General features: G+C 51.2%; 1 protein-coding gene across 10 annotated transcripts in view; it reads left to right on the top strand.

The window, feature by feature from the left end:
- Positions 1–24,158, top strand: part of ZNF516 (zinc finger protein 516) — a 138,823-nt gene that overhangs the window by 104,534 nt on the left and 10,131 nt on the right. For 7 of the 10 annotated variants that reach the window (XM_077975134.1, XM_077975135.1, XM_077975136.1 and 4 more), the window contains 3 exons: positions 10,843–12,297; positions 20,942–21,046; positions 21,919–21,986. In XM_077975134.1, coding sequence (XP_077831260.1) covers positions 10,843–12,297; positions 20,942–21,046; positions 21,919–21,986 — 1,628 coding nt within the window. The remainder of the gene's footprint in view (positions 1–10,842; positions 12,298–20,941; positions 21,047–21,918; positions 21,987–24,158) is intronic. The other 3 variants (XM_077975141.1, XM_077975142.1, XM_077975140.1) reach the window with 1 other exon arrangement.

The following is a 24,158-nucleotide window of genomic DNA, read 5'->3' on the forward strand; positions in this document are numbered from 1 at the left end:
AGGGTTAGGGTGAGAATTGGGTAGAGATTAGAGTGAGAGTTGGATTAGGGTTAGGGTGAGAGTTGGATTATTGTTAATAGTTAGGGCTAGGGTTAGTGGTTATGGTTAGCAGTTAGGTTTAGGGTTATGTTTGGCTCATGGATAGGGTTGAGGAGTTAGGATGGGGATTAGGTGATCATGTTGTTAGGTTAGTGTTAGGTGTATTGCTACGGCTGTGGCTAGGGTTTGTGCTAGGGTTAGGGTTAGGGTTAAGGTTAGTGCTAGGTTTAGGGTTAGGGTTTGGCTCATGCTTACGGTAGTACCCTCCTCTGTCAGTCCCCTCCCGCTCACACCCGTTCACCCCACATCCTGTTTCCTAAAGTGCAGACTCTTCATATCATTTTCTCTTTTCTTTTCAAAATATTTCAGCCCCCTTATTGGTTTCTCTGTGCCATCTCCATCCCTCCTGGGTTCCCCTGGTGTCCCCCACCCCGTACCTGCTGTGCCTGGTTTCCTTCCCTGATGGCCCTCCTGGGATCTGGGACCTCCTGCCAGTGTCGATGTGCCCAGTGCTGTGGGGTGTGGGCTGAGATTGACGCATTTGAAGCTGGCCTCAGCTCTCAGCCTGGTGTCCTTAGATAAGCTGCTTTGTGCCTCAGGTTTCTTATCTACAAAATAGGACAGTTACCTTCCGTCCCTAGACCTGTTCCGAGGGGCAGGTCATGGATGTGAAGTTCCTGGCATGGTTCCAGGCACCCAGTGAACCTGGGAAGTGTCATGTTTTTATCACACCCCCGCTCAGTGCTTCTGGCTGGGGAATGCAGTGCTCAGGCTGTGTTTGCAAACCCAGCTTCTCCTCTCCAAAGGGTAATGACTGACGTCCACATGGGCCTACTGTGTGTAGGACCCAGGTTGCCCTGTGTCCCTTGTTTCCTTGGAGACTTGGAGACTTGTGGGGTGGCACTGGCAGCCAGGCTGCTTGGCCATCGTCCCAAGGCCTGTCTGGTTCTTCCCTGAAGTCCCCTGGTCCTTGGTGAGCTGGGATGCATCCTGGGCACGTCAGTGCTGCTCCCTGGCTTGGGGCTGGCCTCCCTGGGTGACCTGCTCTGCCCTGCAACAGGTGTGTGCATTGGGCTGTATCATTAAAGCCACTGGCATAAACCCCGACACAGGTGTGCCATGGGGACCGAGAAACTGCAGTCATGGTTCCTTGTGGATTTCATTACAGACACTCATGGCTCGTAATTTTCTGGTAGATTTGCTCGTTCTCATATCAGAATGACCAGTTTGTGTTTAGTACCCAGCTACCTGGGGTGAGAAACTGGGGAGACAACAGAAAGAGGCCGGTTGTATTAAAAAACCTCAGCGCACACTCAGTGCACAGGCAGCAGGGGTCTGGGTCGTGACCACAGATTCACTCTGAGGGACCCGGCGGGACGTTTTGTGTAGGAGGAAGAGCCCAGGTACTCAAAGGTGTTCATGGTTTCATGCTTGGTATTGCATTTGTGTTTCTGTTTTGTTTTGTGTTTTAACCAAGAGTGAGAAGCTCTGAAATTATTGCTATAATAAGCGTGAGCAGGGAGGCACACTGCCTCATGTAATAAAACAGCATGCTGCCCGCGATCGCTCATGACCACAGGTGAGGTCATGGGACCGAGCCGGACTAGCAGCGAGACTCGTATGAAACGGCCTTTTCTCCGGAGTCACCCATCTCCCCCTCAGGTCCCAGGGGTGCTGGCAGTGGTGGCTGCCAGTGATGGCTGTGTAAGTGCTCCTCAGAGTGAAATCACTGCTTGCTATTTTTAAAGGTAGAGATTAAGAAATGACAAAACATTTTTTTAGAAAAGAAGTGTGTTTCTACTTTGTACTGCTTAGAAACACCTCTGCAAAAATCAACTAAGTCACAAGGAATTGAATAGAAAATAAAAATGACATTGAAGAGTACATAAGAAATGAATCACTCCTGTCTGGTTAGCAGTTTTTGGGTCGTTTCCATACACAAAACTTAGAACTTTAGAACTGACAGGGGGAGATCATGTTTCCGTGTGTGTGCGGATGGAGGGTCTGTCCCTGCAGAATTCCTGAGAGCTGCCTCCTGCCTCCTGCTTTCTGCCTGCCCCTCTCGGTGGTGAGGGATGCACTCTTTATCTCAGATGAACACTTCTCCCTTGGCCTCCCCTGAAATCTCATTCTCATTGATTTCTGTTTATTTGTCCTATCTTGCCCAGCCCTCCTCAATCTTGGCTGCAATTAGAATCACCCAGAGATTTTTTTTTTTTTTTGAGAATGTGCAGGCCACTCCCTCAGAAGCCTGGACCTTAGGCCAAGTTCTGGCCTTGATTAGTTCTTGCCAGCTGTAGCTCGTGACCTTGACAGATGATTCTCAGATGCCACCTGCAAGGCTGTCCTGGAAGAACTGATTTTCCTGTGTCCATTCAGTGCTCACCGAGTGACATCGGGGTTTGCGGCAGCCCAACCCACCAGCCCCCTGTTTTGGGTGGAACAGTCCACATTCTTGCAGTCATTCTCGTATTACTTGGTTCCCGGAAGCCTCCCATGGGCTTGTTCTGGACGCGCTCTCTCTTGTTCACTTGATGCTCTTCCATGTACGATTCAGAGCCCAGGCTGGGCTCCTGCTGCCTAGTGTGGAGAGAGGACCCTTGGCCAGACCTGTCCTGGACCTTCCATCCCCGGCTGTTGCTGAGGATGCTTCTGTTTGATCTCAACCCTGAGCCGAGTAACTCACACTGAGCCTGTGGTCTCCTGGAAGCTTAGGGTCTTTTCCGTGGCCAGAACTTTTTCTTCTTGCACTTTGTCTTTCCTTACGGGATTTCATCTTGTTAGTTTCAAGCCTTTGTTGCATCTCATCGAGAGCTTTTGAGTCTCAGTGCTGCTTTGGTCTCCCTCATCTCTGAGTGTCAGCCCTGGTCCAATAAGCTTGTCCAGTTCCCTTTACCCATCTGGGTCGTCAGTGCACATGATGGCGGCTCATGGGAGGGCGGGCACTACAGCAACCTCTGAGACCTCCCTCCTTGTGGATCTGAAACAGGTGAGTTCCCTGACCCCTCGCGGGACTTGCCATTTGCTCATTTGCACTCAAACCCCCTTATAGGAGGGGGAGCAAGCAGATGGGCAGGTGCAGGAGCTGGGTGAGTGCTTTTGGGCACCAGCCCCATGGTAGTGTTTAGACAATTAATGCTGTTTTAGCAGTTGCTATCTGCAGATGGCTCAGTGTTCAACCAGCTCAGTGGAGAATCAGGGTGACAGCCTTTTACACCCTGCCCTCTTGGTACCTGGGTCCTCGTCTGGTGTCCAGGAAGAATTGGGTCATACGGGCTTTGAAGGATGGTGAGTGCAGGGATTTCATTGAGTGATGGAGGTGGTTCTCAGGGGGATGGATGGGGAGCTGGAAAGGGGATGGAGTGGGAAGATGATCTTCCCCTAGAATTCAGGTGTCCCACGGCCGACCTCCTCTCTGTCCCCAGCCAAACTCCTCCGGATGTTCAGATGCTCCTTCTCTTCTCTGCCGTGCCGTTCTGCCACTCTGCTAGTCTTCTGGTCTTTTGCTCTGCTCTCAGAGTCTGGGGTTTGGGGTTTCTGGGGGTGCAGGATAGGGAGGCATGGTGGGCCAAAAGGCAACATTTGAGTTCGAAAACAGGAATGCCTGTTCCCATTTAGGGCCACAGGTTTTCAAGCTTCAGGGTGGGGCCTTTGCTAGGGAACTACTCTCTTCTAGCCAATATTTCCCTGTCTCCTGTCCGTATCAGATTCAGGAATGGCCATTCCTGGGCAGAGGCATCGGGCCTGCTCCCAGCTGACCTCTGTGCACTGTACCCAGCCATGTTCTCCTTCCTGTCCCCAAGACTGTCAGGGAAAGACCAGGTCCATGCATGCTTCAGCCTCCTACATTACCAGCTTAGTAATCCTCTGAAAAAATAAAATCACGTTATATAGTTGATGCACTTTTGCATGACTTTTTTTTTTCCTTTTTTCTTGCCAAGTCTGGGATATAATAGATTGAAACGATTTGTATTTTATACACCTACCACCGCACACAGAATTGATCTCATTTGCTTCTGCAGCAGGTCAGTGGCAGAGCGTGTGCGGACCTGTGCTGGCTGCCTCCCTTTCTGTTCAGTGCCTTCAGTCCTGCCAACGTACAATGTATTGGAAAAGCAAAGTATGTGTGAGGCATCTAAGGATCATCCCGTAGGTTACTAAACTGGCCTAGGTGTGGTGCGTGGATATGCCACGTCTCTGCAAAGATTCTTCCTGTTCTGTTATCGTGGTGGGGTGCCTGGAAGAAGTGTGCATGCTGTGCACGTGTCTGACCTGAGCTGATGTGGCTGAAATGAGAGGGCCTGTGGGCTCGTCCCGTGGTGGCCGTGTCCTAGGAACCAAGTCCTCGTGGATGACGGAGGCTTCAGAGGGGCGGGGCACGGTCCTGCCAGTGGCCGGGGCTCCGGCGATGGATTCCGGTCTCAGGGCAGTGGGTGTCCGATCAGCCCGTGCCGAGAGATCAGTCCAGTGAGATTCTGGGTTGTTACGGGTTCCTCATGCCCTTGGCAGGTTTTTTCCTGTGGGAAGGATGTGGTAACATAATTGTTAGCTGAAACTGGTTGCTGAAATTGTAGAATAAGATATTTAAGATGTGTGGCTGCATAATGAAAATGACATGTGTGAGTAAAATTGTCAGTCATAGAACTGGAAAATCTTCAGAAGTCAAGCTGTCTTATCCATTAGAAAGGAAATCATTGTGATAAGGTTGAAAAATTTAGAACCAGATAAAAGTCCTCATACAAGTCTCTGTACATGCAGTTGTTCATTAAACGGCCCCTTTCTGGTAGTTCTGATGCCGTTTGTAGGTTGGGAGGTGAGAAGTTTTATTCCCAAGGCTCCTTAGAATTATGGTCGCTGAACTGAATTCGTCTTCTAAAAAAGCATCAACTTTCTTCCCTGTATAATCTTAATATTGTGGAATTTTACCTTTTCTTAACCTTTATAAAAGTAGTACCATTTCCTCCCCTCCTCCCTCACCTCCCGTCCCCTCTTCCTTGTCAGCCTAAAGTTGAATCACAGATGTCACTGATGAATGTGATGCTTGCAATTACCTGTTCATTCCCTTCTCACTCCCTGTTAATATGCAGGGGAGCCCCCGGTGTTGAGCTCAGGCTGTGCCATGAACTTGACTGCAGACGGGTCCAACAACTGTGCGGAGCGGGGAGCCTGCCTGCAGTCACCCTGTGTGTGCAACAAAGCCCAGCCCAGCAAAGCACCACAGCTCCCAGTCCCCAGGCAGGGCCTCTAACCTTCACTTAGAAACCCGGAGAGAACAGACACCCCTTTCTGTTCACGGAGTTAACTAAATTGTATCTGTTATGGATGGAAATAAATAATGGTTTTTATGAAGCCCAGTATAGAGGGGGCAGAAATGGGAAAAATCTTCATTTTAAACACTTAAGAAGTTAGGCAAGAAAAGTGTCTTCCAGAGGGAGCGTGGGGGTGCGTTTCAGGAGGAAGCTGGTTTTTGGAAGGGCTGCTTTGTAGGAGTAGCTGCTCAGGAAACAGGCTGGAGGATGTGCTGTCAGTGCACAGGGGGCATGAGGGTCCTGGCGCCGGGGCTGGCGCTGCCTCCTGCAGGTGGACAGCCTGGGAAGGAGAGAGAGGCGACTACTCCCGTGGGGGTACGGCTCCCGGGGGATGGGGCGCAGCAGTACCCTAGATGCAAAGCCTGGTTCTTCAGCATCACCAGAGCCAGGCGCAGACCCACGCTTGCTGCCCATTGCACCTCCTGGAGTGATAGCCAGCAGCGTGATCCTGGGGTCCTGTTTATTTTGCAAAGAAGAAAAGAGGCACAAATGTGCACTAAGAACGAAGTGCTTTAAAAACCCATGGAAAACCGAAAACAAGATGAGCAGGCAGCCCCAGAGTAGCCACAAGCGTGGAAGGGGAGAACCTCAGGGTGGCTGTGTGGCTGCGTGGCTGCGTGGCTGCGTGGCTGCAGACTTCTTTTTGTTATGTATTTTTTACTACAATAATAATAAAAACAATTAAGCGAAAGGGGAGTAACTTTTTATACAAAGTGCCCTCACGGCATGTCTGTGCTTTTGAGGGCAGTTGTGTGTGTTGAAGATGTTGCCTCAGGGACTTCAGACAGTGCCAGTCCGCCACTCCCTGGGCCCCGTGTGCAACTCTTGTCCACGGTGTGCGGAACCAGCCAGGCCAGGGCCAGCTTGGGATGCAGTGGAGTCACCCAAGACCTGCTCCGTATTTGTGTTTCCAAGACACATCAGGAAGGTCCTGCTTAGAAAGGAACCCGGGAGCCCCCGGTGTGTTTGGGCCAAGGGCAGAGCCGCCAGTGTTGCCGTCCGTGGCATGTGCGTGCACACTCAGTCGTGAACCACATGCGCCTTCCCCAGGGCTGCTCGGACCCGGCTGGCTGCTTGGACCCGGCTGGCTGCTTGGACCCGGCTGGCTCCTCCTGGCGCATGCTTCCGTGCACCCAGAGAGCATGAGGTGCGTGTTAGAGATCTTGCTCCTTCTGCACAGGGCTGCTGCCAGGCCTTTCTGAGCCAGTACACAGCCTTTCTGGTGTGTACCCTCGGCACTGCGGTTAGGGTTAGAGGCAGCCATCTGTGCAAGGCCACGCCATTCTCAGATCAGCACCGTTCTCTTTCCTTTGTTTAATTCTAATAAAGTGCCCGGTGAGCACTGCCACCAAGGGGCTGTCAGACTGGCAAGGACTGAGGAGCAGAAGTGCTTTTTCCTGCAGACCTTCTCCCTTCGTGGCATGGCAGCCACGGAACCAGGCATTTCCTCAGCCAGGCAGCCAGAGCCCCCCTCCCCAGACCCTTTTCTAGCTGAGTTCTTCCGTTTCAGGATCAGGGCCACTGAAACATCAGAAGCCACCAACGCTGAGTCCCAATTGTGGAGGCGGGGGGTGCGTGGGAGCGGTGGAGGAAGGTGTAGGAGCTGTGGAGGTGGGAGTGTGGGGGCTGTGGAGGGGGGTGTGTGGGGGCTGTGGAGGGGGGGAGTGTGGGGGCCATGGAGAAAGGTGTGCGGGCTGTGGTGGGGACGTTAGAGCTGTGGAGGGGGCGTGAGAACCGTAGACGGGGAGGGGTGGGGGCCGTGAGGGGATGCGGAGGGCCAGGGAAGAAGTAGTGTGGGCCATGGTGGGGGCGTCGGGGTCGTGGAGGAAGGAGTGCGGGCCGTGGTGGGGGTGTGGGGGCCATGGAGGAAGGGGCGTGGGCCGTGGTGGGGGCGTGGGGCCGTGGAGGGGACACAAGTGTGTCTGTGCCTGCTGCCACCTGTGGGGTGCCCTGAGGGGGCCCGTTGGCCAGTGCTGGCGCGTATTTCTCTGGGAGGTTCACCTTGCGTGTGAGGATGGAATGCCGCTGTGCTCCACACGAGAATGGGGAGTGTAGAGAAGGAATAGATGAAGTCAGAATGGCACTCAGGAACCTGGGAACAGCAGATGGGTGTCGTGGTCCCCTTGGGCCGCCTGGGAGGCCCCTTGTCTTAGTTTTGCTTTGGCCTGGCTGCAACGAAACCTTGGTGGCAGTAAGGAGACCTTGGCTCCTTACTGTGTTACGTGGCTGTGTTACGTGGCAGCACTTTGCCAGGCCCACTGGATTGGCAGTAGTTTATTCCCGTGATTGGAGGCCCCTGGAGGGTCCTTGTCAAAGGCACTGGGTCCAGGAGCCAGGGACGAGGGGCAAAGCTGTCTGTTCTGGGGCTCTGATGACCAATGTCCAATGCGGGGAGCACTTGGGCCTGCGCCTCTCTGCACACCAAGGCCTGAGGCCCGATCAGGAGCTGGCTAGAGGCTCTGCTGTTTCAGTGGCCCTGATCCTGTAACTGAAGAAACCTCGGCTAGAAGAGAGTCTGGGGAAGAGGGTCCTGGCTCCCTGGCTGAGAAGGTGCTTGGTTCCTTGTTGCTGAGGATCTTGCACCTCTCCAGTTAGCCACATATTTTCTTCCTTGGAAAGAAAGGAGGTCCTTGGAAAGCTGTTCAGTCTGTCTGCTCATCAGCCGCTTCTGCCAGTAGCTTCAGTTTCTCGCCCCTGCCCCTCCACTCGTGGTCATGCTTCTCTCCCGCCCACCTGGGGTGGCTTGGGACTCTGTGCAGGGTCTGTGTGTTCCTGAGGCATTTTGCTATTCACTCCCGACCGGTGACTTCGATCACTTTGGCTAGGCCATTCAGTTTTTTTTTTTTTTTGAGACGGAGTCTTGCTCTGTTGCCCCGGCTGGAGTGTGGTGACGTGATCTCGGCTCACTGCAGCCTCTCCCTCCCGGGTTCAAGGGAATCTCCTGCTTCAGCCTCCCGAGTAGCTGGGATTACAGGCACATGCCATCTTGCTTGGCTAAGTTATGTGTTTTTAGTAGAGACGGGGTTTTGCCGTGTTGGCCAGGCTGGTCTCGAACTCCTGGCCTCAAGTGATCTGCCCGTCTCGGCTTCCTGAAGTGCTGGGATTATGGTCCTGAGCCAGTGTGCCTGCAGATTATTCACTTTTAGTTTATTACTCAGTGTCTTGGTCAGAAGTACCGGAAGTCCTGGGTGATGTTTTATGATTGTTTTGGGGAACATTTTGGAAGCTTGACAGTCGTGCTTTGAAAACCCCACAGAGGTACAGGGGCAGATTACACAGCCGCATTGTTTCAACTTACAAACTCCACCAGTAGTCTTGAACATGTGTGTTCAGAAATCTTGATTCCTTTACTGCAGGGAAACCTAGACCTGTCCCTGCCAGATGTTGCTGTTTTTGAGTATTTAGAATTGAATTGAATGTACTGAGCACCAGTCTGACTTAAACAAAGGCCCACATTTCCTCCTTCGTGCACTTAATTCCGAGTAAAGTCCACGTTTTTATCCATGGTGCATCCTAGCGCTGCCCAGTCTCCTTTCTCATACCAGTGTCTGCATATGACAGACTCATATACCTGACTTCATTGATTTATTTTTTATTTTAAAATTTATTTTGTCATCATTATTACTATTATTTTTTAAGATGAAGTCTTGCTCTGTTGCCCAGGCTAGAGTACAGTGGCATGATGTCAACTCACTGCAACTTCTGCCTCCTGGGTTCAAGCGGTTCTCCTGCCTCAGCCTCCAGGAGTAGCTGGGACTTCAGGCACACGCCACCACACCTGGCTAATTTTTGCATTTTTAGCAGGGATGGGGTTTCACCAAGTTGGCCAGGCTGGTCTTGAACTCCTGACCTCAAGTGACCCACCCACCTCGGTGCCCCATAGTGCTGGGATTGCAGGCATAAGCAACTGTGTCTACCCTGACTATATTTAAATATTAGCCTTTAGGAGCCGGTAGGAGTTGGATAGATTTTTCTTCCTTGTCTCATCTCATCAGTTATGCTGATCAGCCCTTACTGCTGACATTTTTGTACATGGACATATCCTTTAACATTGCGTATGAATTGCACATTAACTGCCCACTAATTGAAAACCAGCCTTAATGTGTCCCTCAGATCTGGGCAAGTGCCTTCAGTGACAGACGCTGTCTCACCTTGATGAAGAACCCCTTGGAATAGGTTTGTTACCAGTTTGATGGGATTCCTAAGTGTTATCTCCAAATATATACTTAGAACATTTTAAAGGAACATTCTGAGTTAGCAGATCCCTCCATTCTACTGAATGTTAAAAATCTCTTAAAATCTTATTTGAAAACCAAGAACATGGGGCCTTGTCGTCGTAAGTGGACACCCACTGAGACATGGCTGTAAGAGACTGCAGATGGCGGCTGGGTGGTAAAGAATCTCGTGTTTTGTAGTTCAGAGAGTTTTAAGATATCCAGAAACACTTGTACTCCTGCCCAGTTTTGATGTCTAGATTTAAATAAACCCAAGGCCGTAAATGCAAAACACAAAACCCAATTTTTGTTACCCTGTGTTGTGTCCACTTGCAGTACATACAGTCTCTTCTGACTTTGGAAAAGCCTTAAAACCTCTGAGTCCAACCCACACCTCAGCTGTGTTTCTCCCTGTCACACACTTTCCTTAGGTAAAGTGGGAGGGTTCTGACCTCACCATCCCTTCCCACCGCAGAGTTCATCCCAGACCACGGCTCAGACACACACTCCGTCAAGGCCAAGGCCGGACCATCAGGGGTGCAGAGCTTGGGGGCGGAACCCCAGGCTCATTTCTCCTGGACAGCCCACAGGTGGCGGCATGGAGGTGGAGAGCATGGCTGCCCTTTGCTCATGCGCCTCTGGGGGACCTTGGGGCATCACGGTTTTGGGCTTGAGAACTGGACCTCACAGGAGAGATGCGTAGGGAGGCAGCCCTACGGCTGAGGTGGAAGGTGGTCGGTAGCCTGGTGGTTTCGGAGGCAGACACTGGGGTTCTTTGGACAGAGTAAGCTGCTACCCTAGCCTGCTTCTGTGACTGTGGGCTCCACCCAACTTCTCTGGTTTTCTTACCCTGTAATGAATGATTGTGAAGATTCCCCAAGAGCCCTAAATGGAGAGTTCCTTGTTCCTTGAAAGTCATACAAACCTTATACTGCTGAACAATTACTTTTTTTCCTGAGTTTTAATATGCCAGTCACCCTCTGTTAACCAGGGACAGCATAGTTACGTGTAACTAGATACACCACTGCTATTGTATTTTTTTCCCTGTGATCTTTCAGGTCATTTAAATTGAGGAAAGAAACCCTGCCTGACTCAACCTCCTTTTGTTCTTGTCCGGGTGGCCCCTCATGGATTTTATGAGACCCCCCCCCAGACTCAAGGGTGGTTTGTCCCGCTGAAGACAGATGCGCTTGGAATGTGCTGTAGCTGTACGTGCGCTGTGTCGTGCTGTGTTCTGATGAGAAATGGTAACTTCCCATTTCATGTTTTGCCTCCTCTAGGGGGACAGCCGCGCCGCTGCTGCTTTTCCGAAGAGGTGACTTCGACCGAGCTCGCCAATGGAGACCAGAGTCACAAGCTGGGAGATAACGGCTCGGAAAGAGACACCGGCGAGTCCAAGGCGGGGATCGCAGCTTCTGTGTCCATACTTGAAAACAGTAGCAGAGAGACTTCTAGAAGGCAAGAGCAGCACAGATTTTCTACGGACTTAAAAATGCCAGCATTTCACCCCAAGCAGGAGGTGCCCGTTCCTGGTGATGGTGTGGAGTTCCCTTCCAGTACGGGAGTGGAGGGCCAGACGGGTCACCCTGCAGAAAAGCTGTCCGATTTGCACAACAAGGAGCACTCTGGGGGAGGGAAGCGGGCGCTGGCCTCAGACCTCGTGCCGCTGGATTTAAGTGCGAGGTCGACGCGGGATGACCCCAGCAATAAGGAGACAGCCTCCTCCCTGCAGGCGGCTTTAGTCGTTCACCCGTGTCCTTACTGCAGCCACAAGACCTACTACCCCGAGGTCCTGTGGATGCACAAACGCATCTGGCACCGCGTCAGCTGCAACTCTGTGGCTCCCCCGTGGATTCAGCCCAACGGTTACAAAAGCATCAGAAGCAATTTGGTTTTCCTTTCCCGGAGCGGACGCACGGGCCCCCCGCCTGCCCTCGGTGGCAAAGAATGCCAGCCTTTGCTCCTTGCTCGGTTCACCCGCACTCAGGTGCCAGGGGGGGTGCCAGGGCCCAAAAGTGGCTCTTCTCCCCTGGGAGGGGTCACAAAAGCCGCTAGCATGCCTAAGAATAAGGAGAGCCATCCCGGAGGGCCCTGTGCTCTGTGGGCGCCCGGCCCCGACGGGTATCGACAGACCAAACCCTGTCACGGCCAGGAGCCGCATGGCGCGGCCGCACAGGGGCCCCCGGCCAAGCCCAGGCAGGAGGCTAGCTCCAAACCGGTGCCTGCCCCGGGTGGCGGGGGCTTCAGCAGGAGCGCCACCCCCACGCCCACCGTCACCGTCATCACCCGGGCTGGCGCGCAGCCCTCGGCTAACAGCAAGCCCGTGGAGAAGTTTGGGGTCCCCCCAGCGGGGGCTGGCTTTGCCCCCACAAGTAAGCACAGTGCCCCGGACTCCCTGAAAGCCAAATTCAGCCCTCAGCCTCAGGGTCCACCTCCTGCAAAGGGCGAAGGGGGTGCTCCTCCTCTACCTCCCCGCGAGCCCCCTTCGAAGGCGGCCCAGGAGCTGAGGACTCTGGCCAGCTGTGCTGCGGGGTCCAGGGGCGACGCGGCCTTGCAGGCCCAGCCCGGCGTGGCTGGGGCGCCCCCCATCCTACACTCCATCAAACAGGAGCCGGTGGCCGAGGGGCATGAGAAGCGCCTGGACATCCTCAACATCTTTAAGACGTACATTCCAAAGGACTTTGCCACCCTCTACCAGGGCTGGGGTGTCAGCGGCCCTGGGCTGGAGCACAGAGGTAAGATGTGCGGGCCCCCTCTTCCCCGGGCCACATGTGACCTCCAGAGCCACCCCTGGAAGGCCAGGGCTGCTGCCCACCTGCCTGCCCACGGCCTCTGAGGACAGAGCCAGCCTGCCCCCTCCCACTGCTGAGCTGAGAGCCACACCCTGGCCCTGGCCCGGGAGCACAGCAGATGGGAACAGCCCCCCCAGGCTCCACCACTGCCCTGCCGGGGAACGCCTGCCTGGGCTTGGTGGTCCTCTGCATGCTGGCCCTGGGAGGAGTCGCAAGCCCTGCACGGCTTCCTTCCTGCTGAGAGGATGTTTCCTCCACACCGACATTCTGCAGGAGCAGGCAGACGTGATTGCATTTCACGTGTTTGCCATTTTAAACAGAATCCGTAGATGTTCATTGTCCTGTGTCTCCAAAGACAAGAATATTTATGTAGTGTGATTAAGGTTTTTATATATTTTTTTATATATTTTTATATATCTATAATTTAAAAAACACCTATTTAGTTCTCTAGTATTAGTAAGGAAAGCCTTGCAGAGGACGGATATACCATGTAAGTCTGGAGAATGGGATTTGTGCAGAAATTCCTGAAAAAAATACTTGGAAAGAGGGTTGTCTTCGCTTCTCCCTCTGCCTTAGTATTGCTGTGTCACAGTAACACTGAGAAGGAATTGCTTTCCTCCTGCCTCCCCGGTGCGCGCCCTGCCCTGCATGCGGCACCCTGTGCTGGAACATAAATTGAAGGTCACTCTCACTTAACGTCCAGAACACAAAGAAACCCAAGTTCTGTTAAAAACCAAAACAAAACACAGTCTCAGTTCATTACCTGAGAAGTCCTAACCATGCTTTGTTAGAATTGTTCATTGTGGCCGGGCGCGGTGGCTCACGCCTGGAATCCCTGTACTTTGGGAGGCCAAGGTAGGCGGATCACGAGGTCAGGAGTTCAAGACCAGCCTGGCCAATACAGTGAGAGACATTATCTCTAACTAAAAACACAAAAATCAGCTGGGCGTGGTGGCGCACACCTGTAATCCCAGCAACTTGGGAGGCAGAGGCAGGAGAATCGCTTGAACCCAGGAAGCGAAGGTTGCAGCGAGCGGAGATCACGCCGCTACACTCTAGCCTGGGTGAGGGTGAGACTCCATCTCAAAAAATATATATAAATAAATAAAAAAATAACATCGTAAGCCTGCGGTTTCTTAAAGTGGTTACCATTAGAAATGGCCTCTGAGAGCCAGGGCTGCAAACTCAGGCCGCTGGCAGGACTGTGAAGGGTGTGGTTCTGGGTCTGGGAGTTGAGATGTCAGCAGTGAGCTTCCCCAGATCCACCGTGGGACGATGTCCCAGTGGGTGCTGGGGTCACCTGCTGAGCTCCTGGCTTAGGCTGGGGTTTCAGAGCCAGCCTAGATCTGTGACCTGCTGGGGCCGTCTTGGCATGAGGGATGCTCACCCCAGGTGTTTTCCAGTAGGAGACATCGCAGGTCTGCTGCCGCCTTACAGATTTGCCGGCGAAGGCCTTACTCCAGCCGACCTCGTTACATTAGACCGCTGAGCGCTTGTGAACTTTTTAGGATGAGGCCGAGACCCGGACACTCGAGGGTCTCGTGAGATGTGTTGGGCTGAGGTGTGACTCGGGAGTGGGGGTCCCTGAGGCGGGGTCGTAGATCCTCATCTCTTCTCCCTGCCCGGGTGCTCTGGGTGGATGGTGTAACCTGAGGAGGCCGTCACGGGTGGGAAGTGCGGTGCAGTGCCATGTGGATTGATGGTTTGACTTTTCCCGTGTTCAGTTAAAGTGAGTGAGTTCTCTCAGCCTCAGCAGGGTTTCTCAGTCATGTAGATTATTTGCTGCAAAGTGAAAAACAAGTTTGGTGGCCCTTTGACGTGATGCCAGCTCACTTCTGGAGATGTGGGTTTTCTTGGAACCCGAAGCAGAGAAGGCTGAGTGGTGAGGGTTCCGCTGTCTTGGATGCTGGGTGTCCCTGGCTGCACCTTGCCCACTCTGTCCTTCCCCTCGTGGTTGCCTCCCAGCAGAGCATGGGGGGTTTGACGCCCGCTTAGTCCACCTGACCCATAATTTAGTCACACGCTCACAGCCTGCACACACCCTAAGTTCTAAACCTGTCAGCTTACACCTGGAAAGTGGCATCCCCAGTTTTTAAAAGGCCTCTGAGCTGCCCTGTGGGTGGCATAGTTGCTGTTTCTGAGAAAGTAGAAGTGAGTTTTAAGGTAAGGATTTGAAATTTCGGATGATAGAATTTGAAGTCCAAAATAGGCTGAAGTATTTTCCCTTTTCTTACAGACATCTTTAAAAATAAATGGTTCTAAGGCCTTTTTTTTTTTTTTGGAAAGAGGTTAAATATTTATCTTTCATATGTGAAAAATACTAGTCATAAAGCACATGGGCTCATCTTGGGTTATTTATTCTTATAATGTACACATCGAGACATAGCGTGAGTCAGCAAATCTATGGTTTCTAAGTCTACTCTAAATTGGATTTCTTAAGGGAAGTGCTTTCACTTTTTTGGTCTTAAAATACACCTGTTAGTAGGTGCATTATTAGGATCCTGGCTTCCCAGGTATAGAGTACCTGAGGTCAGCCTGTCTAGATACTCGGTCAGCGCACCTGAGAAGTGCTGAGCATCTCCAGATGGGACGCCTCCGGTGAGGGGCTCGGCACCTCCTGGGCCCCTAGCTTTGGTGAACTTCCCTTGCCTGCAGGTCTCTGTGTTGAAGCCATCAGAACAAGCTGAGAGCTCTTCTATGTGATAGTCCTTTAAACCTTCAGACACTTGTCTCTTGTCTTTCCTGGACCTAGCATCCCTGCTTTACATCCATCCTCTGCCTGGTCTCCAGGGCCTTCTGTGTTTATCCTCTACCTCGTCCCCAGGACCTCTGTGTCCATCCTCTACCTGGTCTCCAGGACCTTCTGCATCCATCCTCTACCTGGTATCCAGGGCTTTCCCTGTCCATCCTCCACCTGCTCTCCGGGGCTTTCCCATCTATCCTCTGCCTGGTTTCTGGGACCTTCCCCATCCATTCTCTGCCTGGTCTCTGGGGCCTTCTGTGTCTATCCTTCTACCTGGTCTGTGGGGCTTCACGTCCATCCTCTACCTGGTCTCCATGGCCGTCCCTGTCCACTCTCTAGCTGGTCTCCAGGAACTTCACGTCCATCCTCTGCCTGGTCTCCAGGACCACCTTTGTCTATCCTCTGCCTGGTGTCTGGGACCTTCTTTGTCTATTCTCTCTCTGGTCTCCAGGACCTTCTTGTGTCCATCCTCTACCTGCTCTCTGAGGCCTTCCCATCCATCCTCTGCCTGGTTTCTGGGACCTTCCCCATCCATTCTCTGCCTGGTCTCTGGGGCCTTCTGTGTCTATCCTTCTACCTGGTCTGTGGGGCTTCACGTCCATCCTCTACCTGGTCTCCATGGCCGTCCCTGTCCACTCTCTAGCTGGTCTCCAGGAACTTCACGTCCATCCTCTGCCTGGTCTCCAGGACCACCTTTGTCTATCCTCTGCCTGGTGTCTGGGACCTTCTTTGTCTATTCTCTCTCTGGTCTCCAGGACCTTCTTGTGTCCATCCTCTACCTGCTCTCTGAGGCCTTCCCATCCATCCTCTGCCTGGTTTCTGGGACCTTCCCCATCCATTCTCTGCCTGGTCTCTGGGGCCTTCACGTCCATGCTCTAAACCTGGTCTCCAGGGCCTTTGCTGTTCACTCTCTACCTGGTCTCCATGGCCTTCCCTGTCCACTCTCTACCTGGTCTCCATGGCCTTCCCTGTCCACTCTCTACCTGGTCTCCAGGAACTTCACGTCCATCCTCTGCCTGGTCTCCGGGACCTTCTTTGTCTATCCTCTGTCTGGTCTCCGGGACCTTCTGCGTCCATCTTTTACCTGGTATCCAGGGCTTTCCCTGTCCGTCCTCTAACTGCTCTCCGGGGCCTTCCCATCCATCCTCTGCCTGGTCTGTGGGACCTTCCCCATCCATTCTCTACCTGGTCTTCGAGGCCTTCATGTCCACTCTCTAGCTGGTCTCCATGGCCGTTCCTGTCCACTCTCTAGCTGGTCTCCAGGAACTTCAAATCCATCCTCTACCTGGTCTCCCGGACTTTCTTTGTCTGTTCTCTTTCTGGTCTCCGGGACCTTCTATGTCCATCTTCTACCTGCTCTCCGAGGCCTTCCCATCCATCCTCTGTCTGGTCTCCGGGACCTTCTGTGTCCATTCTCTACCTGGCCTCCGGGACCTTCACGTCCACTCTCTTCCTGGTCTCTGGGGCCTTCTGTGTCCATCCTTCTACCTGGTCTCCGGGGCCTTCACGTCCATGCTCTACCTGGTCTCCGGGGCCGTCCCTGTCCACTCTCTACCTGGTCTCTAGGGCCTTCACGTCCATCCTCTGTCTGGTCTCCGGGACCTTCCACATTTCCTTTCTCCATACCTGAATGTTTGTTTCTGACGCCCTTAAAGTGTTGTAGCCAGAAGGAAACCCAGCAACTTTGGCGTGGTCAGACTATTGGAAAGGTGAACAGAACACTCGTGTTTCCTGTTACAGAGACTCGATTTCTGTTAGTGCAACCCAGGACATCTGTGCAGCCTAGATTTCCTTTTTTGAGTGTTACTGAATACTGGAGTAACTACACTTTCTTAGGACTTTTTTCTTCCACTTGTTTCTGTTCAGCTGTTTATTTTTTGTGGTGTACCTGTAGTTTTTGAGTCATGAGTCTAGAATCTTGTTTCATTCCTCCCTTGGTCAAATTGGTCTTTTTGACGTGTCTTATTATACAAGTGTATCTGTACGTTCTGGTCTTCTCACCCCATGCATTTGTTACGTGTCTGCTAGGTGGGTGTTGTCTGCAGATCTAAAGGTCACAACTTTCCTGTGCGTGGTCTTTGATTACATCTATTGCTGTAGCATGATTTTGTAGTTTTGAGGAGGTAGAAATATGCAGAGGAGAACGGTCTCAGAGAACCGGAAGTCATCTCATGTGTACATGCAACAGTTGTGGATGCTAGAAGTGTGATTCTGTGATTTTGCAGTGGACGTGTTCCATTTATACAGAGAATGTTGCTATTGCAGGATGCTTCTGAGACAGGTTTTATTCAGAAGTTAGGAAACGGGAGTCTCAGAGACTTCCCCGTCCCCCGCATGTGTTCGAGTGATGTTTCTGTAGATAGGGAGAGTCTAAAAACTCTACCGAAACAGTAAGAAAAGAACTATCGCTACCTCCCTTAGGGGTTCCCTGACCATTTAAGAAGAAAAACTCACTGCATTTTCTGTGATCATTGTACAGTGTGACTGCGAAGTCTGTAAACATACAGGAATAGAACATAAATGACTTATTGCTACAATAGCAATAAAATAATACGTGATCTGTGTTTTCAGACCTTTTGGCCAGCCTAGATGATCTGATACGATGAATCTTAGAATAAAATTTGAAGCTAATAAAATGAGATAATTCCAGATAAAATAGATGGTATTTCTTATTAGGACTTAAAAAAAGTCATTTGTACCAAGGAGGCCTTCATATTATGGTGATGAAAGCTTTATGCTTCCTTGCAGTCTGATCTCTCTCTGTAGAGTCTTTTTCATCTCCTCTTTCTCTATGGATAGCACAACACCCCATAATGACACACAACGTTGCAGGACTGGGTGACCCCTCTGAAGTTCGCCAGGCCTTTTTCTTTCACTGTTAAGTCCACTTTCCAAACACAACCTGAATTTCTAGGTGAGAACATTTGAGCTGCGTGCTCACCAGGTGGTCTTCGTTCAAATGGAGTTTGTCACCTTTGTGATTAACTCGGAATGTTGGGGTAGCTTGGGCATAACATTGTTGGCCATAAGGGCAAGTGCCCTGTCTTTAAAAAGTAAAGAGAGAGTGATATGGTGAAATGTGTGGGAAAACCATATGTGCGCGTGCACTTGTGAGTGTGTGCGCCTGCGTGAGTGCGTGTGCACGCGTGCTCATGCACCCTTAATTGAAGGAAATAAGCACAGGTGAGCGGGAGGGCTGTCCGTGTTTTCTCTGTTGCTCATTTGGATAGGAAATAGCTACCACAATTACTTGAAAAAAGAATGAGAATGACTTCATTTTTGAAAGTTCTGAATGTTAGATGACATTGCATGTCGTCATCATTAGTCAGTATTCTGTGTAGGTGTGGTCAGATTCCACCTGCAGATGCAGTCTAGATGGTACCTGGGAAAATCCAGACAACCAAAGTATTCAGAAATTTGTTTCATAGGAGCTCCACTGGCTGGTGTTTCTAGTGCAAATGAATGGGGGAACAAAATAGCTTCAAAAATCTCTTTTCTTGCCTTCCTTTCTTTCCTTCCTTCTTTTCTTTCTGCCCTTCTTTTCCTCCCTCCCTTTCCCCTCCCCTCCCCTCCCCTCCCCTCCCCTCCCTTCCCCTCCCCTCTTCTTTTTTTCCTTTTTCCTTTTTCTTTCTCTGAAGACAGAGTCTCAGTCTGTCACCTAAGCTGGAGTGCAGTGGTGTGATCTCAACTCACTGCAGCCTTGACCTCCTGAGCTCCAGTGATCCTCCCACCTCAGCCTCCTGAGTAGCTAGAAACAGGCATGCACCGCTCGCCTGGATAGCTTTTACATTTTTAGTAGAGATGAGGCCTGTCACTCTGTTGCCCGGGCTGGTCTTGAACTCCTGGACTGAAGTGATCCTGCCGCTTTGGCCTCTCAAAGTGCTGGGATTACAGGCGTGAGCCACCACAGCTGGCCCCTGTTAACTTGAGTGTTGGTTGAAATGTTTCTTCTTATTCCTTTTGTGTATGTAAGGCAATGGGAATGTTGAGTAGTCAATGGCTAAGGTGTTAAATTTCTCTGATTCATGTTAATGATCTGTCATTTAAGAAATTTGACAAGATGGCCGGGCGCGGTGGCTCAAGCCTGTAATCCCAGCACTTTGGGAGGCCGAGACGGGCGGATCACGAGGTCAGGAGATCGAGACCATCCTGGCTAACACGGTGAAACCCCGTCTCTACTAAAAATACAAAAAACTAGCCGGGCGAGGTGGCGGGCGCCTGTAGTCCCAGCTACTCGGGAGGCTGAGGCAGGAGAATGGCGTAAACCCGGGAGGTGGAGCTTGCAGTGAGCTGAGATCCGGCCACTGCACTCCAGCCTGGGCGACAGAGCAGACTCCGTCTCAAAAAAAAAAAAAAAAAAAAAGAAATTTGACAAGATGTGCCTCACAGTTCGTGCATTTCTTTATTATTTCCATAAACATCTATAGCGTAAACATGATTTTATGTTTTTACCTATTGAGCTACTCTCAATTAGAGTGACAGAAACAATATTGAAGATTTGTTTTCAACCAGTGTGACTAAGGTGCCTTTTGTCATTCTCTTTTTTTTTTTTTGAGACGGAGTCTCACTGTGTTGCCCAGGCTGGAGTGCAGTGGCCGGATCTCAGCTCACTGCAAGCTCCGCCTCCTGGGTTTACGCCATTCTCCTGCCTCAGCCTCCCGAGTAGCTGGGACTACAGGCGCTCGCCACCTCGCCCGGCTAGTTTTTTGTATTTTTTTTGTTTTTTTAGTAGAGACGGGGTTTCACCGTGTTAGCCAGGATGGTCTCGATCTCCTGACCTCGTGATCCACCCGTCTCGGACCAAAGTGCTGGGATTACAGGCTTGAGCCACCACGCCCGGCCGCCTTTTGTCATTCTCTTCACTTGCTGTTCACATTCAGGTGTCAGCCTTTAGATACATAAAAACTCAGCTGCGTAAAGCAGCTTTTTAAAAAAATTATTGCAACAGGTGTGACTTTTTCTAGTTATTATTTTTTTTTCCTACTGAGTTGAGTTACTATTGCACGTGACAGTGACTCTCCCAGCCAGAGAAATGTCTTTGGAGCTACCAGCATGTGGAAAACAAGCCTTTTCTTCAGAGAGAAAAGGTGTGCAGACACACACTCTGCATCCCTTTCTAATAAAAGCCGTGTGGCTTTTTGGATCAGAAGGAAACACAAAGCCCGGCCTTTGAGTACAGGGATGTGGCAAGATCTTTGGGGAGAAGGTGGGACTTGGGGACTTCCGACCTTGCCGATGGCCAGCAAGTGCACGCACCTTGGGGGCTGCTGCCTGGTGCTTGCAGGTGTCTCCTCCCTTCTGCTGGGGGCCGCGGCCTCAGAGCCACCCAGGCAGGCAGGAGAGAGGGCCAGAAGTGGGGTCGCCCCGTGGCTGCACTCACTCTGTGTAGGTCTCCCAGAATCGCGGCCGGGTCACGGCGGGCTCTGGTCCCGCTCACTTCCTATTTTCCATGAGCCTTGTCTCTGTCACGCTGGTGTCACTCTGATTTGCCGGATGAGCCGCTTGACAGAGCTGGGTGATGGCTGGGCCCAGCCTGCAGATGCTCGGAGCCGCACAGCCGGACGTGCAGCCTGGCGGGCGCCTCCCGTCCCGGGGAGCGGTTTTTAATTCGCTGTAATTTATGCATCCTTGTAGTCCTGAGAGTGCCTGGCCTGTCAGCAGAGCCGAGATGAAGGCTGACAGTTGTCACCAGGGCCTGAAGGGAGCCTCACATGATGACACGTTAGACAGACTAATGATGTTTTCCTCTCGCTTCCCTCTCGCTCTCCTGCCTCCTCACCTCCACGCCAACCCCGCCACGGCCCTGCCACCGCCACTGCCACTACCATCACCTCGCCACCGCAGGGACGCTCCGGACGCAGGCCCGGCCAGGAGAGTTCGTCTGCATCGAGTGCGGGAAGAGCTTCCACCAGCCCGGCCACCTCAGGGCCCACATGCGGGCACACTCAGGTACCGCCCTCCCGCCCAGCTGTCCCCGAGGGAAGCAGAGGAAGAGGGGCCTCTTCCGTCAGTGGCTTGACCATCCGCAGCCAGGGAGATACTGAGATTTCAGCCCCTACCAGGTTGGGGGGGCCCCGCCATCTGCCTCCGGGATCGTATACCGGCTGCCCCCACTCCACACCTGAAATGGATTTTTTTGGTATCCATGTGCCATGTGGTTTAATTTGAGATAAGCCTGTTTGCAAATGTTCCATTTTAATTAGAGAGTAACTGACTCCTCAGAAATGAATATGCTAATAAACGGCATTGCCACCAGCACACATTTAATCAGAGTACCCTTTTAGCACCGTGTAGGCATGGTTTTGTGTCCTCGCTGGCACTGACTGGGCTCTGTGGGATACGCCTGGGCCCCTTTTTACCTGGCAGGATGTACTGCAAAATCCCTCAGCCTTTATGTAGAGAGCTTGCGCCCGATCAGGCTGGAAACTGTCAGGACAGTGCAGGGGCATTAGAGAGATGGGGAGACGGGGTTCTCTATCAGGACTGTGAAGGATGCACACAGAAGCTGGTCTGATGCAAGATGACACAGGCCAAATGGTAAGTAATGCAAGAAGAGGGTCCCTTACACACACACCGATAATTAATGTTGTCAGTGATTGCTTTTTTCAGCAGCGAGGTCTGAATTAAAAAGGGCAGTGGCCCCAGGCAGCCACTATCACAGTCTCTTTACTGTAAGTGTTACGGTAAATTGGTATTTTCCAGCCACAGGCTAGGCGCTGGTGTCTTTTTTTGTGAAAGTACTTAATCTGTAATGGACTCATTTAATGTGCACGTCCTGAAGCTCACACGCTCATCTGTTAACAAACCCCTTGTTCCCACAGTGGTGTTTGAGTCCGATGGACCCCGGGGTTCTGAAGTTCACACCACCTCCGCAGACGCCCCCAAACAAGTAGGTCTCATGATGAATTGGATGTCTGGGTTTTGATGCAGTAGCTGGGAAAGGTGCGCCATGATGCTCATCGCTGGAGCATGACCTCCTTTTTGTTTTTTTTCACAAGATGTGTAAATAATCCTATACACTTTCTTGGAACGTGACCCTTCGGGGCCGTCTGTGGGCAGTCCCCGCACCGAAGCCCTCCCAGCCGGTGGTGCAGGGTCTGGGTGCGCACCGCTGCTTGTTGGTTGTGTTGGGGAGGAGGAAGTCAGGACAGACTGGCGGTGACTGCAAACACTAGAAACTCCCTTTTTTTCCGAGATGGTTTTGGATATGAGTTTGCTTGAGAACAAATGGTGGTTAACCTCCTTGAGGAACATTAATTTTGTGTTATTCTGTAAGAAAAGTTTCACGTCCAGCGTGGTGTCTTGCGGCTTTGTGCTTTGTTTCTCTGCATTACGAACACGACTGGCATGGCCGGAGTGCCTGAAGGTAGCTGTGTGCCTGTGCCCGTGATGCACCATTCCATCCAGGTGTGACTTGTGTACATACACCACTCAGTATACACGGAGTGTGCAGGACCCTTGCGTCAGCACGCGGTTCTGAGTCCTGCTGTAAAGCAGTGCGGCGCCCACAGCCCGCAGCGGGTCTCTTGCGTTCTTTCAGGGTGAGAGTGTGTATCTTCATTGCTCTCCCATTTTGCCCTCGGAGGACGTCACACCCGTGTTGCACAAGCATTCTCTAAATAACATTCTGGCTTTCTCCAAAGACAAACGCTCTCCTTTGTCACTGAGGAAAGAGTTTCTTTGCCATGACAATCGAGCCTTGTCTGGGTGGTTGAATTCAGTTTGTGTCTTCTGCCCTGACAAATCTAATTGTGGGATTCCTGGTTGCTGGTGAGGATGAGGGCGATTAAGACCTCCGAGGGATCCCAAGACTCAGTATGATCTAGTGAGATCTCAAAGGAAACTCGAGAATCATTCTAGTTTATTTCTGGAGGAAAAAGGTGTGAGAGGCATGAAATGGCTTCACCAAGGGCCCGCTGCTAATGAGTGATTGAGCTGGGCTGTATGTCAAATTGACATTACCTGATTAGTGATTTCGTTTCCTTTATTGCCTTGGTAGAATTTCTATGTGTTGTTAAAGGCCTTTGCTTCACGTATTGTTGACAAAAAGCCTTGCCATTTATTACAGGTTTTAAATAATTAGCTTCTGCCTTTCTTAATAAAACCCACAGTTACCCACTACTATGACAACTTATGAAATAAATAAAACATCTTTCTGAAAACGGAATTAAACGATTTCCAAATGCACGACCTCCACTGCAGTTAGGAAGCGTTGTCCTTTTTAACAGAAATAAAACCCTCTTGCCACAAACACTCACCGTCATGTGTTTGTGGGATGTAGTAACAGCAAGGTCATGCCGTAATTGAGAATTACAAGTTGATGTTACAACTGGAGTGAGTCCTAAGTGTTCCTGCTTGCACAGGTGACCCGTTAAACCCACCAAAGACCTGGCTTTTGGGTAGGAATGTTTGACAGGGGCGGGAAGCCAGGCCAGGCAGATCTATGAACAAGTTGGTGAGATTCTTCAGGAATGCATGGCAGTTTTATTTGCTGTCTATTAATTCTGCCTGAGCCCCTTTGAAAAGCTCTTGTCCTAGGGAGAAGTAGGAGATCAAAAAGCAACTGATGTAGACTGTATTTTCAATAATTTCTGTGTTACTTATTGGTTATGCTGGGAGTTTATAATAATTGTTACTCATTCCTGCTTCTGATATAGAAAAGATGTAGTTTCATCATTGTCTTTGTCTCTCTAGACTAAAACGTTGTTACTTTACACTTCACACCAGCTAACTCTTAGTTTCGAGTTTACAGTAACTCAATATCGTGGTCTGAGTTAATGTATCTTTCAGACTTAGCTTATGTATTCACTGTTGGTGTGAAGATCTCAGTGGACCAGCTTCCCTTGCATTCATAGGACAGTGACAGTTCAGGCCTTGGCATTAAAACTGAGCTAGATTTGTATGCGTCTCCTGCTGTGGCAGCCAGTTTGTTAAATTCTGTATAAGAGATCATGGCCTCTGATAGTACTTTTTGTCTTTCATTACATTTAAAGTAGCTTTTGGTGATTTACCACTGAATACTCTGGTTCTCTAAGGAAATTGCATTTTCCTTAACGTACTT

The sequence above is a fragment of the Macaca mulatta genome, chromosome 18 (genome assembly GCF_049350105.2).
Source record: "Macaca mulatta isolate MMU2019108-1 chromosome 18, T2T-MMU8v2.0, whole genome shotgun sequence".
Taxonomy (NCBI): domain Eukaryota; kingdom Metazoa; phylum Chordata; class Mammalia; order Primates; family Cercopithecidae; genus Macaca; species Macaca mulatta.